At 36.0% G+C, this 18,346-nt stretch overlaps 1 protein-coding gene across 1 annotated transcript in view; it reads left to right on the top strand.

Moving 5' to 3' along the window:
- LOC113983557 (huntingtin-like) overlaps positions 1-18,343 on the top strand; it is a gene marked incomplete at its 3' end in the record, with an annotated part of 34,262 nt that extends 15,919 nt beyond the window's left edge. The window contains exons 10-26 of the mRNA XM_027712762.2: positions 721-768; positions 4,010-4,090; positions 4,479-4,843; positions 6,640-6,763; positions 7,042-7,160; positions 8,085-8,196; positions 8,735-8,875; positions 9,520-9,678; positions 9,772-9,869; positions 10,811-10,950; positions 11,779-11,842; positions 12,246-12,346; positions 13,872-14,018; positions 15,049-15,169; positions 15,419-15,495; positions 17,650-17,801; positions 18,194-18,343. Coding sequence (XP_027568563.2) covers positions 721-768; positions 4,010-4,090; positions 4,479-4,843; positions 6,640-6,763; positions 7,042-7,160; positions 8,085-8,196; positions 8,735-8,875; positions 9,520-9,678; positions 9,772-9,869; positions 10,811-10,950; positions 11,779-11,842; positions 12,246-12,346; positions 13,872-14,018; positions 15,049-15,169; positions 15,419-15,495; positions 17,650-17,801; positions 18,194-18,343 — 2,199 coding nt within the window. The remainder of the gene's footprint in view (positions 1-720; positions 769-4,009; positions 4,091-4,478; positions 4,844-6,639; positions 6,764-7,041; positions 7,161-8,084; positions 8,197-8,734; positions 8,876-9,519; positions 9,679-9,771; positions 9,870-10,810; positions 10,951-11,778; positions 11,843-12,245; positions 12,347-13,871; positions 14,019-15,048; positions 15,170-15,418; positions 15,496-17,649; positions 17,802-18,193) is intronic.
- Positions 18,344-18,346: the final 3 nt, after the last annotated feature.

Genomic DNA, 18,346 nt, shown 5'->3' with positions numbered 1-18,346 from the left:
ACAGTAAGTATTTTTTCCCTCCTTCCTTAAACTGAGTTCATTGAGTAATGACAAACTTCAGAGGTTTCTTTAATTTGTGTTGATTTTTTTTTTTGTTACACAAAACAAGTTCAATATGGTGACAGATTTTTTTCATCCACAAAATTAGTGTTGTTCTTACCAATCATCTGACAACTGCGATTCATTGAAGCTGACCTAATCAGAATTTATATTAACTGAGAGCTCCTTGTCGAATACCAAAACCAGCGTGAAATGAAAGCATAACTTAAGTTTATTAATAACTATTAAAATCAGCTATCAGCTTTCTTGTCTGTGAAGTGCATGTTCTTAAAATTCTCTTAACTGCTGCTTACTTGTTTCAAAAGAATCAGTCTCTGATTGGATTTCTGTAGGGACTTCTGTACTGAACTAACAGATCATTCAACACTGCTGCTACTGAAAGGTAAATTATTAGCTGGAAGCAATCATAGCAGGGAAATTTAGAACATGTTTTTAAAAGCAAACTTTGCTCAAGTGGCATAGAAAATTCAAAGTAATTTGATGGCAAATGGTCAAAAAACCTTGGACTTCAAAAGCAAAAAAATTGCCATTTCTTCCTGGCTTTGGGTTTTGGTTTTTGTTTGTTTTTTTTTTTTCCTTTCCATTTGTGGCTATTGGAATTCCTTCATGATTTCAGCAGCTCTGTCTTTACCCTGATGTGTTACTTTCTGTGATTTGCAGCTGGAGGGGGGTCTTCATGCAGCCCTGTTCTTGCAAGAAAGCATAAAGGTGATTATTTTCAAAAACAAATCTTTAATTGCATTTCTTCCTGATTTTTTGAGGGTTGTTTTTTTTTTTCTTCCCCCTCCTCACTTCATTGTCTTGCTGAACTTGGGTCTTCATTCACAACTGCCTTTGTTATCAGCTGAGCTTAATCACTGTAAATATGAAAAGAATACTGATGCAATTTCTGATATTGCAATCAAGATATTCTAAAATTATTTAAAGCAGTATAATTTTATTTTTGCTTTAGTTCACCATCAAAGTTATGGAGATGATTATTGGTGTAGTTTTCACTTCTAAAGAGCACATGGAAAAAATAAACTCTCTGAACAGGGCATGCTTCTTTTTGATGGTAATATTTAATCTTTAATGTAACTCTCAAAATACTTAACCTTCCTGGTTTTGTTAGGCTTGCTTTCTTTTTTCCTCTGTAATTCACTAATGCATGTGTATGTTTGCATGCTTTTTAATTTCTTGTTCTTGATGATTAATTCTATACATCTTTTGTCTTGCTGTGTATATTTTATTTTTTTTCTTCAATTGGTAATTCATTTAGCAGAATTTTAAAGAATACTATTTGCTCTGAAGTATTCTTTTCCCAGTTTGTGCATGACAGTACTTCATATTTAGTTATATGCTTACACTTTGATTAAAACCAGTCATATTACTATGACAGAACCAGTCTAGATACAACTGAGTGACACCTGCATTAGATGAGCAAAATGTTGCTACTGCATTGAAAATATGTGTGTGAGTGTAGTGCAGTCACTGCAAGCGTTGGTAAGCAGAGAGATGTGCAATGCTGAAAAGAAAAACTTCGAGCAAAAATAGTTTAAGACAAAATCAGATTATATGAACTTGAAGGACCATTATAGCTTATACTTTTTCCAAGTATGTCCTTCCATCTCTGTGGGCAAGGAATGTCGTAATGCTTGAAGTACCTTACCTGTATGCTGTAAGAATATACCTAGATGTGAAATAGTGGCCAAAGCTGAACAAAATAATGCCTATGAAGGTAATGGTAGTTTCTAGTTTAGAAACGAGAGGCTGAAAGAATGGGTGTTCTGAAAGTAGATATTGCTGCAGCATCCAAAGGTGAGACACAGTGTAACAAATCAGAATAACACCACATAACATTTGTAAATGAAAAATGGTAAATCATCATTTTGATACTTTGACTTGTTAGTAGTGTTCTGTATAACTCTGAAGTTTTAATAACAGTGTAAATTCAGTTTAAGTACTTGTTAAAACACTAATCTTTGTGGGAAAACATGTATGAGTCATCAGCTTTTATCCTTTCTGAAGATTATGGTATGAAGATTTTGTGGTCTGAAGCAGTGGCATAAACAAATTTGAAGAAATCTCTTAATGATTTTGTGCTTTGTTCAGGTTTAATTTTGAATTGTGGATCTTTCGTTTTCTGCTGCTCTCCATTGTAGAAAGGAGGGAAAATCCAAGCCTATACCCAGTTCCTCCTTGAAGTCGTTTTACAGTCTACTGTCATATAGAGTAGTAGTCAATGAGTGAGACTTCTCAAGCTGTAATACTCCTTTATGTGTAGGGGTGTAAAGTGAGGCTGATCTATAGAAATCTGTGTGTTCCACATCTTTGCAGTCTTACTGTGTCAGACCAACTTCACTTCTGAGCAGCTGCCCTCTATTGGTTTGTTTATGTTTCAGCTTCAGAAGATTATTTGCAAAAAAGGCTGAAAACTCCTTTTGAAATGAAAGCCTATGTTCTGCAACTTAGGACTGATTTCTATTTTTTTTTTAATCAAATAGTGGAAAAGTATGCTGCTGCTTGTGTTATATAGTCAGTTAAACATACAAAGCCTAATGTGCCTAATGACTTTCAGTGTCCTTCCTCTTTCATTTACTTTTAGAGGTGGTCAGCTGTGGAAAGCAGAAGAATATCCTGGTTTGTTTCAGTGAAATGGATGTAAATGTGAGAAATAATAGAGAAGAATATATTATATTTCATACTTTTTGTTGGGAACTCTTAGCATAATTTTACTCATTCTGTCATAGGAGTATGTAGTTCTCAATTACTGTTATTTTACAGACGTGTATGGAAATGCTGTGGTTACTTTTCTGCCTTACTTACAGGTTTGAGTAGCATAAACCATTCATTTTGGAGGAAGATAATTCTACAGTGGTACTGCTATGTATGAAAGCAGTTGTGAAAGAGAAATTCATTCAAAAACCTGTTAATACTTTTTTTGCCTCCTGATAATTTGAATGAGGTGCAAAAGAATTCACCTAAAGTTATCCAAACATCAGTATCTTGCATGGCGAATCTTAGACTACCAGTGCAGTATATTCAAAATGGCAAACCAGTCCTATCTCAGAGCATTTATTGAGAGTCTCCTTGTCTCAGTGAGTGACTTACAACGTCCAGAAGGATGGGCTCAGCAGCTCCCTCTGCACTCTATGTCCTGTCCTATTGACAGACTTTTCAGTGCAGTTGTGTCCTTGGTTGGCTTCCAGACAGTTGTGCATCTGCAGGTATCTTTCTCTTTCCACTGCCTGTAATTTAAATAGATAATGCTCTGTGAGCAAAAGAACTCTGTGGTGATCATGTTATAAGTGGTTCTCAAGTTTCTTATGGCAGAAGCCTCTCTGAAGATTTTTTGCCTTAGTAATCCTTGGTTCTTAATGGCTGTTGTCCATGGTTCATCACCCTGTCCCACTTATGTTGTCTTGTGCTTCTGGTCTGCACTGCTCTTCCCCCTAGGCATTTTCCATTCTGTTATAATTGGAGTTCCAAGCCCCAAACTGCAAGCAGTCTTTGATAATTTTCTTAGCCTTAAGGAGGAAGAGGTTATTTGTTCTATTACTTGTGGTGCTTTTATGTTCATCTGAGTTGAGGGCAGACATCCAGATGCCAGGTATCCAGTCCTTAATAATAGGACATACTTGATGAAATTAGTTGGATCTTAAATATAGTCCACAAAAACAAACTAGAATTAATAAGGTTGTAGATAGTTTCCTGAATGGTTACACTGTTAGATAAAACTGATTTGTTTCCTTGTCACTGCTGTTTCTTTCCTCATCAGATAGTGAGGGACTGGATGTTCACTTTCTTCATTCCGTTATTTTTTCCATCTATTACCTGTCATAGCTATGAAAAATTATTTGAACAAACTTTTTAAAAAATAGATTTCACATCTAAATGTCTGCAGCTCTTCAGCATTTCAAACTGACTATAATTTTGGAAAAGTAAATTTTTTTCCTATATCACTTCTCAGGTAAAATACTTCTTGGTGAAGAAGAAGGTTTGGATGATGACTCTGAAACCCGATCTGATGTCAGCACTGCATCATTTACAGGTACCTGCCTTTTTCTTTAGCAGTGCAGTTAACAAATACATTCTTTTACTGCTCTGTGTGAAATATATATATAAATGATGTGTTATGGTGATAAGGAAGTGGATGGGCACTCAACAGACATGCTCACAAAACTGAAACTGTAAATACTGCTGAATATAAAACATACTTACCTAATGAAGTTGACTGTACTTTTTTTGATGGAGAGACTGTCAATATTCAGTCACTGGTATAGATGGAGTGGCATCTTACAGATGCTTGTTTCCCTACCTGTAGTTTAACTGTTTAGTTACATGTTTTCCTTAGCCTAGTTTAATATGTGACTTAGTGTGTGGTGTCCATATCAAGAGTTTAAACACTTGATTGACTCATTAATGTCTGTGTTTTGCAGCCTCTGTGAAGGGTGAGATAACCAGTGAACTGGCTTCTTCTTCAGGTGTGTCGACAGCGGGGTCAGTGGGGAGTTCAGCTGCTGACCCTACAGGACATGATATCATTACTGAGCAGCCACGTTCTCAGCACACGCTGCAGTCAGACTCTGTAGACCTGGCAAGCTGTGATTTGACAAGTACAGCTACTGAAGGGGAAGAAGATGAAGTGCTGAGTCGAAGCTCCAGCCAAATCAGTGCTGTCCAGTCAGATGCCACTATGGATTTGAATGATGGTACACAGGCTTCCTCACCAATTAGTGATAGCTCTCAGACTACTACAGAAGGTCCAGACTCTGCTGTAACCCCTTCGGACAGTTCTGAAATTGTAAGTGTGCAACGGGCAGAGGGGGGATCTCCTTCTACTGAGGGGCCCGACATGTCTCAGAGCTCTTCCATGGAGGGCCAAGACTTGGATTCGTCTCCTTACTCGTCTTCTACTTTTCAATCCTCAGCTAGTAACAGTGGAAAGGTCAGCAGCTCACACCTCTATTGGAGAGCTTGACCTCCTTTTAACACTTTCACTTCAGCAATAATTAAAAACTAGAAAGCTGTAATCAGTGTGCTCACTGGGCAGGTCATGTGAAGACATTAACAGATTGTCGCTCACTGAAAGAATGGCTATATCAAAGTCTGGACATAAATATATTCTCTTAGTAGCATATCATTCATTTTGTATATATATATATTAATAATTGTTTCGGTGCAGGAGGATTAATGGAAGTGTTAAAGGGTGAACAGTCTATTCGGAATGATAAAAGAATATTTTTGGAACCTACTGCTTCACACTGCCTTCTGCCTGTGCTTTTTCAGTTGGCAACACAACTCATCTTTTTTCCTTTTTATTCCATCTTAAGGATTTCTCCTATAATGGGCCAATACTGCATGATTTACTAATATAACAGTTACATATCTAATAAACACCTGAAATGTGCATACAGTATAGCTATTTTAAGACATTTGTCTCTCTTGGGCAAGTATATTTTGAGTTTGTAATAAAAACAGCAACAATACAATTACTGGGAGCCAGAGCAGAAAATGCAAAAGGGGGAAAACTTGAATTTCGTAAGCTTTTTTCAAACACTGTCAAACTTTTGGCTTAAGTTTTCTGATAGTAACTTTGGAAGAGTAATAATCTCTTACCACTACAAAAGAATAGTAAATTTGTAATTATGATAAGCAAATACTTCTGCACATCACAACCAAAGGAGTGATGATAATTGCTTTCTGAATTAAATTAAGGCAGTGCAGAGGCCAAAGTGAGTAAGCATTTATTGACAAGGTTTGTTTATTGGCAAGATGCATTTCTTGCAAATCCTTTGTCAGCCTATGTCAGTTTGCACACTGTTTGCAAGCAGTAATTACAAGTAAAATTATTTTTTCGTAATTGACAGGAGTTGTACCCAGTCTCAAGCTTTTTAATGAACAATTTCCAGGTGCTTATGGAGTCAGGGAGTAACTGAAGTATCTTCCCTTCTGATAGACTTAGTCAAATGTTTTGTTTTTTTTTTAATTGTACTGTATTTTATCATTATTATTAATTTTATAGTTATTAATTTTTATGGTTATCATTCCATATACCTACAACCTATATAATGCCTTGGTACCAAGGGTCAAACTCTTCCAGGAGTGTCCATTTAAGTAGTCTCTAGTTTAGAATGGTTAAAATACATTTAAACTTATTTGTCCTTTTTTGTTCTAAACAATTTGACTTCACATATCCAGGACAAGTGAGGTGATGGGAGAGTTTGACAGCAAGGGACAAGTTCAGTTTGTGGCAGTAAAGGTGTTGGTTGTGATTTGTAGCTGCTGAGATAGAGATGTTTGGGGTGAGGGAGCAAGGAGAGCTGCAGGGGAGCAATGCACCAGGTGTTCCACTTTCTCACTGTTACCAGCCAAGTTCATGGTTCAGCCAGGAGACTGTCACATGAACTGTGGCTACCAACAGCCCCAAGGCTGGAGGAGGAGGGAGGTGCTTTGGGGCTTGCACACAGCTTTACACTAATACTTATCAGGCTTATATTTGCTTTCAAATTATTTCTAGATTACTAGCACTGCATGTTTGAGATTTAATACTGTGTGTTAAGCTAAGTTATTTAAAGTCCTGTCCTTGCATTTGTGTAGGTTTTAGAGGGTGCTGAAGGACAGTATTCTGGAATGCAGATTGGGCAGCTACAGGATGAGGAAGATGAAGCTGCAAATATTCTCCAGGATGATTCATCAGAGTCTTTCAGGAATTCTTCTCTTGGTATGTTGATAAATATGGGGGTGGGGCAGACTGGTGACACCATTAAGACAGGTGTACAGGTGCATCCGCACTTCCAAGGGAGTGAAGACTCATGTAATGGATATAAAACCCAAATAACTAGATTGAAATACATTCTGTATTTTACATTTCAACACTTGTTATGAATCACTTGTTTTGATCACTGCTAATTTATTTTTCATGTTTGTATAATTAAGTTTAATTAAAGTGCTTTTAGTTTGCATCTGAAATGGTATTCCATGAATTGCCTTTTTTTAAAGCTCTTCAGCAGCCTCACCTGTTGAAAACCATGAGCCATAGCAGACAGCCTTCTGATAGCAGTGTAGATAGATTTACATCAAAAGAAGATGCAGCAGAAGCTGGTGATCATGAAAACAAGGTGAGAAGTAGTCACAGTGGTCTGTTTTAAAGTTTAGAACAACTAAGTTAAAAAAAAATAATTAAAAATTACAGTTATGAAAGTAGATTAGTGGTGTATGGGGGTAGCCTGTATATGTGATGTACTTCATTATAGGTCAAAGTAACTAAGGTTATTTAGTGAATCCAAGTTATAGCCTGAATTCCATTTAACATATGGTGAATACACAAGTGTCAATATCTTTAATGCAATCACCAACAAAGCCATAGCAGAGCATACACTGCTGAGAACCCTTTTTGTCTGCCTGTGCATTAGTAGGCTACACTGATACTTCATTACTCAAATACCTTTGTGCTGGTTTCTAGCTGTGTAGATAACTTTGTTATCTCCTCAGAAGTTAGTATGTCTTAGTCTTTGAGCCTTGTGCCCTTCTAACCACAGGTTTCCTCTTCACATTTTTTTCACTTTACCTTTGGACTTGGTTCTAAGCTGGGGCAAAAGGAGTTTCATTAGTGACAGGTGGAGTTAGGTCAACTTGGACTACTGTGAAATTCTAAATGTTAAACTACAGAAGGTGGTCAGCCTTCTTTGAAACAACTTTGCAATTAATTGCTTTTCATGTGAAGTTTCCAAAGATCATTGTTTGTTGACAAAAAGTGGTTTATCAGGCTCTTCACATGCAAACAGCAAATCTAGGTAGTTTAGAAAAATCTGTAGAATAATGTTTCTGTAGTAAAATTGAACCGGTTCTGATACAGGATATAAACTTCTCCAAAGCATTATATTTTAAGGCCTTCTTTTGGAACATATATTAAACACATTTTGTATTGCAACTCATATACATTTGAGGATGTGCAGTGTTTCTAAATCTTGTTGTGCTTAATATTTTATTTAAATTGAAGATTAATTTTTCTATAGTAAAAAATTGTGCTTTGCCTTCAATAGCCCTCCAGGGTAAAGGGAGACATAGGGCACTACACGGATGGAGACTCTGCTCCTTTAGTGCACTGTGTCAGACTGCTGTCAGCTTCTTTCCTACTTACTGGGGAGAAAGGAGGTAAGTTTGTCTTCAAGGTTCCTTGGTTCATTGTGTCTCTCAGTGTACAATGTTGGAAATGTGATCAGTTTGCTCTGTCCTGTTTCTCCCTTTATTGGAAATTTTTTGGGGTGGGGTTTTTCTGTGATAGTCCCTAAGCACCACATCTACATGTTTTTTAGATACCTCCAAGGATGAGGGTGACTTTCCTGTCATTATATATGACTGATCTGAGATGTTTGTTCTTTTTCCCTTTTCTAAACTGTTACTTGCTCATGTGCTCTGATAATGTAGTGTTTTTGGAAGGAAGTGAGTTAGAGGTATGTTACAACTGTATATGAAAATTTCAAATATATTCCAAATACAGAGTATTTAAGAAAAAAAGAAAGCAGCCATATATCCCTGCTGCCTCTGAAGCAACTGGAACTGTTGACTCTGCCTTCATATTTTTGTCCAGGCTAAGCTATTTATTTTACGCAGTGTTATTAATTTAACTAAAAACAAATCAGGAAGCTTTTAAATACCCTCCTTTTATTTTTTTTAAATTTCTTCTCCACAGCTTTAGTTCCTGACAGAGATGTAAGGGTGAGTGTAAAAGCCCTGGCAGTGAGTTGTGTTGGAGCAGCTGTTGCTCTTCACCCTGAGTCTTTCTTCAGCAAACTGTATAAAACACCCCTGGAAGCAATGGGAGAAGAGTATGGTATGTTGCAGTTCACATATTTCATTTTGATAGTGTGTTTGGGTTTTCAAGTAAGTCAGGCAGCATCTCTGCTGAAAACTCCAAACCCAGTTTAGTATTTGTGAACAAACATTGCATGAATTGGAATGAACGTGCTGTCTGTGTGAGTGACGTGTGTGGTGAGGTGCTTTTTTTATAGTTAAAGTTTCAGTGGATGGGCTTCTGACAAGTTGAAGTTTAGTACAATTGCTATACAGAAGTGCTTTGTTTGATTTACAGATGGTTTCTTCTAATTTATTTCAGTCCATCTTATAGATGGTTTCTAAGCCATTAGGTAACTTTTACAAATGATCAGCAGGGACCTGGAGTGTGCAGCAGGTTTGGTATATTGACCAAAATGCTTCTCAGATTTCTGCAGAGCATTTTATGTATGATTGAAATAAATCAGTAGTGTTTTTATATAAATGATCATTGATCTGAATAATGTGAATGATTTGTAAATTGAATGCATGGGATCTCAGAAAGGTAGAACTAAGATGGGTGTATTTTGAATATGCTGACATTGGTTATCTAATACTTGAGACCTCCACTAAAACATATCTAGGGATCAGTTAAGTCCAATACTAGTATTTTTAAAATAAAGTAGTTGTAACTTACTTTCTTAGAGGAGCAATATGTGTCGGATATTCTGAACTACATTGACCATGGAGATCCCCAGATTAGAGGAGCTACTGCCATTCTGTGTGGAACAATTGTCAACTCCATTCTAATTAAATCCCGCTTTGATGTGGAAAAATGGCTAATAAATGTCAGAAGCTCAACAGGTAACAATTTATTTTAAGGGTGTCTTTTTTTCTCTTAATGCAGCATTGCAGTGTTTCATTGCTCTAAATTCTTTTTTTTTGTTCTTTTGTTAGGAAATCTCTTTTCCTTGGTAGACTGCATACCTCTGTTACAGAAAACTTTGAAAGATGAGTCCTCTGTTACGTGCAAACTGGCTTGTACAGCTGTGAGGGTAAGCAGTAGTAATTTATTTGCACCACCACGATCACAGGAGTATGATTACTAGGTCCAGGGAAATTAATTTGTCAAGGAGAGGCACAGGCTGACTTGACTGTATTGCAGCTTAAAGGCCAGTGAGGTAAAGCATAGCTTTTAGTAAAATGTAGATAGTTTGTGTATGGAAAGTATGATTTTATATGCAAAGAGGAGGGGTTTGTGATACAGCCGAGGGAAGGAAATTCAGTTAGTTGAATGCAACTTTTTAACCTTCTGTTCAACAATCTTCATGTTTGTGTGTGGTGGTTGCATGGATGATTACACTTATGATTATGGCTTTTTAGAAGACTTCACCAAAATTGTTGAGTTCAGGCAACTTACATTAGTCAACTTTGGCTCTTTATTTCAACATATAATGTATCTTGACTTTATACCTTTTGGCAGAAATGTTCTAAGTCTTTTGGGTTGTTAATTCTCAAACAAGAATGTACATTTTGTGTAGTTAAATATAACATAGAAGTGTGGCGTTCTGTGACTTTTTCCAAAGGTCACACATTGTGCCTATAGTTTAACAGTCATTAAAATGAAGAGGTATGACTTTTGCAAAAACTTTGGAAATCAGAACCAGCTGTCTAAAAATACCCTGTGGAAATTAGGAGACTGTTTTTAAACAGATGAGAATATAGTGATTGTGATGTTTAAGCCCAGTGAGTTTTAGACCTTACTCTTTGGGGGATTGTCCTCTGATTTGTGAGGCTTGCATTGCTCTCCAGGGTTTAATTTCAGGTTTTAGCAGTTCACATGGACTAGTAGTCTGGCCTTGCAAGTACCTGGCTCTGGTACTTTCTCCTAGCTCTTTTTAGTATTCTAAATGAAACTGTTTTTTTTGATCGCTTTTATACTTCTATTCAGAGAACCTCTTCTGTAATGTAACTGAAAGTTGTTTTTTCTTTTCAGCATTGCATCATGAGCTTATGTAGTAGCAGTTACAGTGAACTAGGTTTACAATTGATTGTTGACCTCCTTACCCTGAAGAACAGCTCGTATTGGTTAGTAAGGACGGAACTTCTGGAAACACTTGCAGAGGTAGATTTTCGGTAAGTGTTTATATTTTTCCATGGGTGTAGTAGCTGAAGTGTGGAGATATATGGGGAACTGGAACCATAATGGAGCAGTTTCTTCTGGTGCATTAATTGGTTTCATAAAACTAGTTCAGACCAGTCAGTTGTATATGGAATGTATGAATTCCTTTGTCAGGTTACCATTGGCTTCTCAACCAAGCCCAATCCTACTAACACTGTGTAGGTTGTTTCTGGTTCATTGGTCTATTGTATCAAGTCTTCTATAAATGTGTGATCAGAGGGGGACCATATCATCTGGAAACTAATTTGGATTTCATGGCCAGGTGTGTGTGTTTTTAAAGAGCAAGTCTCTGACTTGTTCTCCATTTTCAGCTCTCTTCAGTTCCTCAGTTTCTGTTACACTGAAATGAAGGTGACTTGATTTCCTTTTTTTGCATTCCCTCATTCTCTACGGGTTCTTCCAAGCTGAAAGAAAAAGATGTTTATATGAAAATTCTTCAAGTTATCCTTAGTTGTACAAAATTGGACTCTTTCTGAGTAGTCATGTTTTTGGGATGTGTGACCATGTTTTCAAAATAGTCTGATTATTCTATGCATGGGAAAAAAATACAATCACAATGTGTAAATAATGGTTTTTTTACAGAAGGATTACTTTTCTTTAGTTATACTAGCCAGAGAGTAGTTTAGCACATAGCTTACCTTTTAGGTAGCAAAAAGTGTTTACTACTTATATTCTCCCTGTGGGGGTATTCTTAAAAATAAACAAAAAGAACCCTCAGAGCTTTAAATGGAGAAATAATATGTAATGTTAACTAATGTACTCTAAATTCTATTTTATCATAGGCTAGTCAGCTTCTTGGAAGGAAGAACTGAGAGCTTGCACAGAGGTACTCATCATTATACTGGTGTAAGTAAATTATTCAATCACTATATTGTATTTCTGGATTAAGGTACCAGTGCAATGTCATCACTTTGTTTTTAAATTCTGTCAACACTGATAGTTGTTGTAAGTTTGTTTTGTGTAAATAGACGTGTTCCAAAACTTGTTACAATTGGGAGTATACTTTACTATGGAGATTCAAGTGTCTTAGTGTTCTTTGGGGGGGGATGTTTTGTGGTTTTTTTTTTTAACTTAAAAAATTTTGGCGTTTATGTAGTTAGGTATTGTGCTTGGCAATGTTAAGGTAGAGATCTTACAAGTCTTACAAACTTGTATGACAGATGAAATCTCACTTGTTAATTCTCTTTTAGCAATATGGTCAAATGATGAAAATGTTCAATTAACTTTAGTGTGTCAACTTATTTTTTAGCTATTAAAACTTCAGGAGAGAGTACTTGATAATGTTGTAATATGTCTGCTTGGAGATGAAGATCCAAGAGTGAGACATGTGGCTGCAGCTTCATTAATGAGGTATATATGATGGTTTTATTTATAGAAAAAAAAAAGTTGTTAGGAAAGATATTTGCTTATATATTAATATATACCTGTAATGAAAATAATCCTGTAGGTGGTTTTTATATATATATATACATACATACATGCTTACATACATATATATATATTTGTTTAAATGAGAGATGGGAGACACATCCATCTTTATGGTTCCTGAAATATGTGTCATTTTGGCTCATCAGGCAATTGTAATTTGCTTTCCATTATCATTACAATTACATTTAACTATTACATTCTGAGGGTCACTTTCTGTTTCAACTTGACTTCAAGATGTTTTTCTGCATGCTGAAGTGGTTTATTCAGTATCCTGACAGTAGCTGATGGACTTGAAATGTTTGATTTTACAGAGTTGTCCAAACTCTCAACCATTGTAGTTTACACACACTCACAGTGTATCTTAAAACTTTTGTGCTCACTGATTATAGTGCAGTAGCAAATTTTGTTTAAAAAGCAGCTGTTTGCTGCTACTATGGTTACAGTTGCTATACACATAAATGCACCAAACAGTAAGGATTAGTTGGTAATTTATTTATTAGAATTGAAAGACTTAAGTTTTATACTTAAAGAAGTTGGGAGCACGTGATACTGAATTCCTGGTGTGTTTTAGATATAGATATCTATCTGAGGAGTCTCTTTCCTAGTTTTTTCAGTCTATTAATTGCTGTCCATTCCTAATAACAAATAAAGGACAACAAAACCTTTTAAAGTTCTGACTTTAAAAGGTCAGAAAAAAATATTGTATTGCCGAAACATCTCAGCAGAGAAGTTGTGGAACTGTTGCATCATAGAGTTTGTTGCTTTTATTGAGGGACTTGATTTTGAAGCAGAGTTATTTTGTTAACTGACTGGTAACAAGTTGGAGTTTTCTTGTATCTTCATGCTGAATTAGTGACAGCAGGTATGTTAAGCGGTGGAAAAGACTTAATTGCCCAAGAAAGCTGTTACAAGCTTGCAGAAGCCCCTTGAAACATCCAGCGTGGGCAGTCATTGGAAGTACTGTCTGTGAAATTACAAAAATGAGTACAGTAGTTTTTCACTGTTGGATAAGTTGAAAAGGTCATTGTTCAAGAAGACTGGATTTTACTGTATGTTTAGGTTTTGCTGCATAGAAATCAGATGGTGGAAAATTGTCCTTTTCAGGTAGAAATTAGTGTTTGGTTGATGCAGATGTTAATGGAGAAAATAGCTGGGGAGATGGGAGCACCAAGAGAGAAGTACTCTGGCAAAGTGTTTGTTGTAGTTTGTATAGGTTTGGAACAATTCCTTTGTCCTTACTTGAGCTCCTTGATTATAATGAAGTGCAATTGTATAAAGATGAATTCAGTTTAATCAGTTTTGAAACAGCTTTTATTTACAACTTGATATTTGTAATTATTGCATGCAGCTTTCTGAACTGTGTATTAAATGTACTTTAAATGTACTTTAAACTGTATATTAAATAATATCTCCGTAATACTGTTTCTTTTTGACAATTATCATTAAGGCTTGTTCCAAAGCTGTTTTATAACTGTGATCAAGGACAGGCTGATCCAGTTGTGGCAGTAGCACGAGACCAGAGCAGCGTCTACCTGAAACTTCTAATGCATGAAACACAGCCCCCGTCTCACTTTGCAGTGAGCACTATCACCAGGTATGTTATGTCTGGTCTTGCTTTAAAAGCAACGTACCCCCAAATTTCAATTTGTAATGCCTAGAATCGTAGTTAAAGCCTACAAATCCATGGGCTTTTTCTAGCCTGTAGGAGCACCTGTGGTAGTTTTAAGCTCCACAGACACAGATTAAAGAACAAACTCATGTGTGAGTTACTAGTGATGTGCTGACACATTGATTGTAGGGAGTAATTGTTTTGAGATCGTTTCTTCTGTCCATCCTGAAGTCACCCTACTTGTCCATTAAATTGCACAATTAAGTGCAGTTTTTCAAGCTAATTGTATCTATACATTATTGTTCAGATATGTTGACCTGGATTTATAACTCTTTGCATACTGTCTAATGATTGTGGTTGCAGAAGTCTGTACTCCTTTTATAATTTAAAAATAAATTCTAATTTTGATAGTGTGATCTTGTTGCTGCATTTTTGCTGCCAGCTATACTTTTACTGTTTAGATATTTTGTCTTATAGACAGTGTGAGTTTTTTGTGTTTATAGGAGCTCTTTGCTTCTATCAGTTTGTCATACAAGTTTTTAATTATGTACCTTTTTACTATATGATCTTGATCATGTCACTTAAGATATATATACTGTAGTATGGAAGCAATAGGACTTTGTGGACACAATATTATTCCATATAGAAAATAGGGTTTTTTTTTCAACAGCAATAATCCAAAGTCTGTAAGCATGGAAAAATGTGAGATGGATTTGAGCAAAAGCAAAGACTAATGTTAAATTGGTGGTGATTTCTCAAGTGTCTAGTTGGGTATTGAAAGTTGATCTACTGCTTCTGTCTGCTAACAAAAGGATTTTATTTATAAATAAATTGTATTTATGAATACAGAAACAAAAATATTACGGTATAAGATGGCATTTAGAGTGTTCTCAGATTTTGTATTTTATAAACAGTCTGTGAAATACATAATAGTAATTTAAACTATAATATTTTTTTATTGGGACGTTTGGTTTTTTGAGTACATATTTTAGTGGTACAAATATTTTTATTTCAGAACATATAGAGGTTACAATATGATGCCAAGTCCAACAGATGTCACTATGGAAAACAACCTTTCAAGGGTTATTGCAGCAATTTCACATGCATTGACAATATCCACTACAAGAGCACTTACAGTGAGTTTTCTTATGTGTGAGTTTTCCTATAGATGAGTTCCTTTGAGTTTACTTGCTATGGCAACTGACTGTTTCTTTTCTGTTTTGCATGCTGTTTTAATTTTTATTATTTTTTGGCTATATTTGTATCTACAGCTTTTGTACTGTGATAATGGCAATAGTAATAGATTTAATTCTCACTCTTTAAATACCCTGTTGCTAACTCTTCCAGTGGTGAAACTAACTCAGTTCTTGGTGTTAACTTTTCAGTTTGGCTGCTGTGAAGCTTTGTGTCTTCTCTCCACAACATTTCCAGTCTGCACCTGGAGTGTGGGATGGCATTGTGGGTATGTTCCCTCATTTGTTAATCAAGCTTCTGAAAGTCATGTTTGCAAAAGGGAAGTATACTTATTTAGGCACTGGAAGTCCTGGTTTAGGTATATGCTGTTAGGCTTACCTTAGCAGTTATTTAAGAACTTTATACAGAATACAGAAGATTATAACCTCAGGTTGTCAAGATATTAAGTGTCAGCACTTTGTCATCCCTGGAACGACCGTGTTTGTCACAGGGATTGGCTGCAACTTCTGAAATAGAAAGATACATATGATCAGCACCTATCAAAGTAAGTAATAGGAGAAAATTTTCCATGCTTTTGAAAGCATATTTATCTTTGGGATACTGTGTCTTGTGATATCTCTTTAAAATCAGAACATCATCATTTTCATCTTGATTTCATGTTGAAAACTGGTGGGTCAAGGAAGCTGGTTCATCATTGCTTCTATAATAGTGTCAGATGCATTTAAATTGTTCTCATGTGGCACACTGGATGGGAACATCAAATCAGATGTCTATAATACTTAAGTGTTATATGTAGGTAGTATATTATAGCCCCAAAGTGCTTACATTCTGAAGAGTTTCTTCAGATTGTAACTGTACAGGTGTCAGCCTAAAGCTTTGATTTTTGCCTCTGATTATTAGTGTGCTGTGCCACATGAGCTGTAGAAGTACCTACTGGAGATGTGCACATGTGGAGCTGTTTGGTTTTAAATAGATTTAACGTAATTTGTGTTAATTGTCTTCATTGCTGTCGTTGAGTCTCTACTCTTATTCTACTCAATTGCAAAATTTTGTCTTATTTTAAAAATGAAATAAAACCCCAAAACAAAAAACCATCCCTTCCTCAGCTGATTTTCTTGCCAGCAGGCCCTTGCTTCCCTTGCTGGCCATAAGTGAGGTGTGCTCTCTTTATGCAGCGTAAAAGATGTCTTGAGCTATAGGGCCAGTTTTAACAAATGAAGTAATTCAGGATGTGAGCAGTACTTGGCTGGAATATAAAATCAATGTACAATTTGCAGCAATATGTCTTCTACTCTACTCAGCTTAAAAATGCTGTTTTTAAGATGAACCTAATGCATCTAATATTCATCAGATCAGCATTTACCCTTTCCCCTTATTCCTTCTTTACAAATTTTTGGCCCATGTTCCTGCTAATTTGGATTGTAATTTTATTTTGTGAAATGATGCGGACATTTATCATTCTGGATAATAAGAATACAATAGCATGGATAGTAACATGAGAATTTTGCCAAAATTCCTTTCTGTCTTAAGTATTGTTGTTCTTTTGATTAAGAAGCTATTGGAACTGCTGCATTCCAACTCTGTACAGCTCAACATGGATTAAGTCATGGGTTTCTAACTGTATGTAAGGTAAACCACAGCTGCCTAGGAAAATACTTTAAAAAAAAAAAAAGGAAGGAAGGCTCTGTAATTACCTCTGTAGCTATGTCAAAATAATAGCTATACTTAGTGTAAATTTTATTTTCTCAAATAGCTGTAGTTGTATTAGACCAGAGTGACTACCTTAGAAGACTTTTTTTTCTAAATTAAAGAATACCCTGAAAGATTCTTTATGTATGTTATTCACATAGTATTCTGCCAAACATCTTTTGGTGATCTCTGCCTGCTCTTTTTGAAACTTGAGTTCTGTGGGAAAATCTGATTTTATAGTTATTGTCCAGGAAAATACAGAATGCAGCAAATTACAATCCCAGGTAGAGTCCACTCATAAATCTGAAGGATTTGATGGATTACAACTGTTTAATTAAGTTCTTGTCACTTTAAAGCACTATCTTGCACATTGCAGTAGTATAGCTAATGTCTTCTAACATCCCTACCTTGCATATGTGCAAGACTTAATTGGAGATGCTTCAGGACTGTAGTGGTTAGCAAATAAATACAGAATTCTTCAGTTTATCAGTAGATGTCACTAGTAGATTTGATGTTTGCTATTCAAAAAAAAGACTATTCAAAAAAACGGAGTATTGTCAGGTCTCTGCTGCAAATTGGTGTTAAAAGTCATGCTTGAGTGTTAAGTGTGTATATCTGTAGTACTGATTTCATTTCTTTAGGTTAGCCATCTACTTGAACTGTTAGTTTTTAAGACTTTAAATTTACTAAAAGAGGGGAAAAAAGTTATGACATTCCAAAATTAAACTTCCAGTGTTTCCCAGCCAAGTTCTTCAGATGAAGCTCAGAAGGGCTGCACCATTGGTATGGCTGGCTTGGTCCTGTCTCTCCTTTCATCAGCGTGGTTCCCACTGGACCTCTCAGCACATCAGGATGCTTTGATTTTGACTGGAAACTTGCTTGCAGGTAAGGCAGGACAGGAAGAGTAGGATTGTCCTAATATTTTTACCGTTAATATTAGAAGGCCCATATCTCACTCTATTCTGATTGTATGCAACGAAATACTTGCAAGATTAAGCAGAAGAAATAAAGAAAGAACTTGTACCCAGGAGGTTTGAAAAGGTGCTGCCTCTTTGTTGCAGATTTCCTCTCCTTGCCAAAGACCATGTGCTTAGTATACCTGGTTCAGGCTGGGTACGAAGAACCAGCATTTTGTTGCTGTTTAGAACTATGCAGCAACTCCTGGGCTTGAATTTCTGTCTTGCAGGGGTGATAACCATATATGCCTTTAAAATTTTCTGATGCTTACTTCCAAGTTTTATCTTCTATTTCTTCAAATAATATAATTCTAATTACAGCAAGTGCTCCCAAGTGCTTGAAGAATCCCTGGAGTGCTGAAGAAGATTCAAACCAAGGTGCTGCAAAGCAGGAGGAACCCTGGCCGGCTCTGGCAGATCGAACTCTTGTCACTTTAGTAGAACAGCTCTTTTCTCATCTGCTGAAGGTCATTA

Source organism: Pipra filicauda, unplaced genomic scaffold, assembly GCF_003945595.2.
Source record: "Pipra filicauda isolate LSUMZ 115617 unplaced genomic scaffold, ASM394559v2 scaffold293_size922472_pilon, whole genome shotgun sequence".
Lineage (NCBI taxonomy): Eukaryota > Metazoa > Chordata > Aves > Passeriformes > Pipridae > Pipra > Pipra filicauda.
Note: the sequence above shows the minus strand (reverse complement) of the source record. Positions and strands in the feature narration are given on the sequence as shown.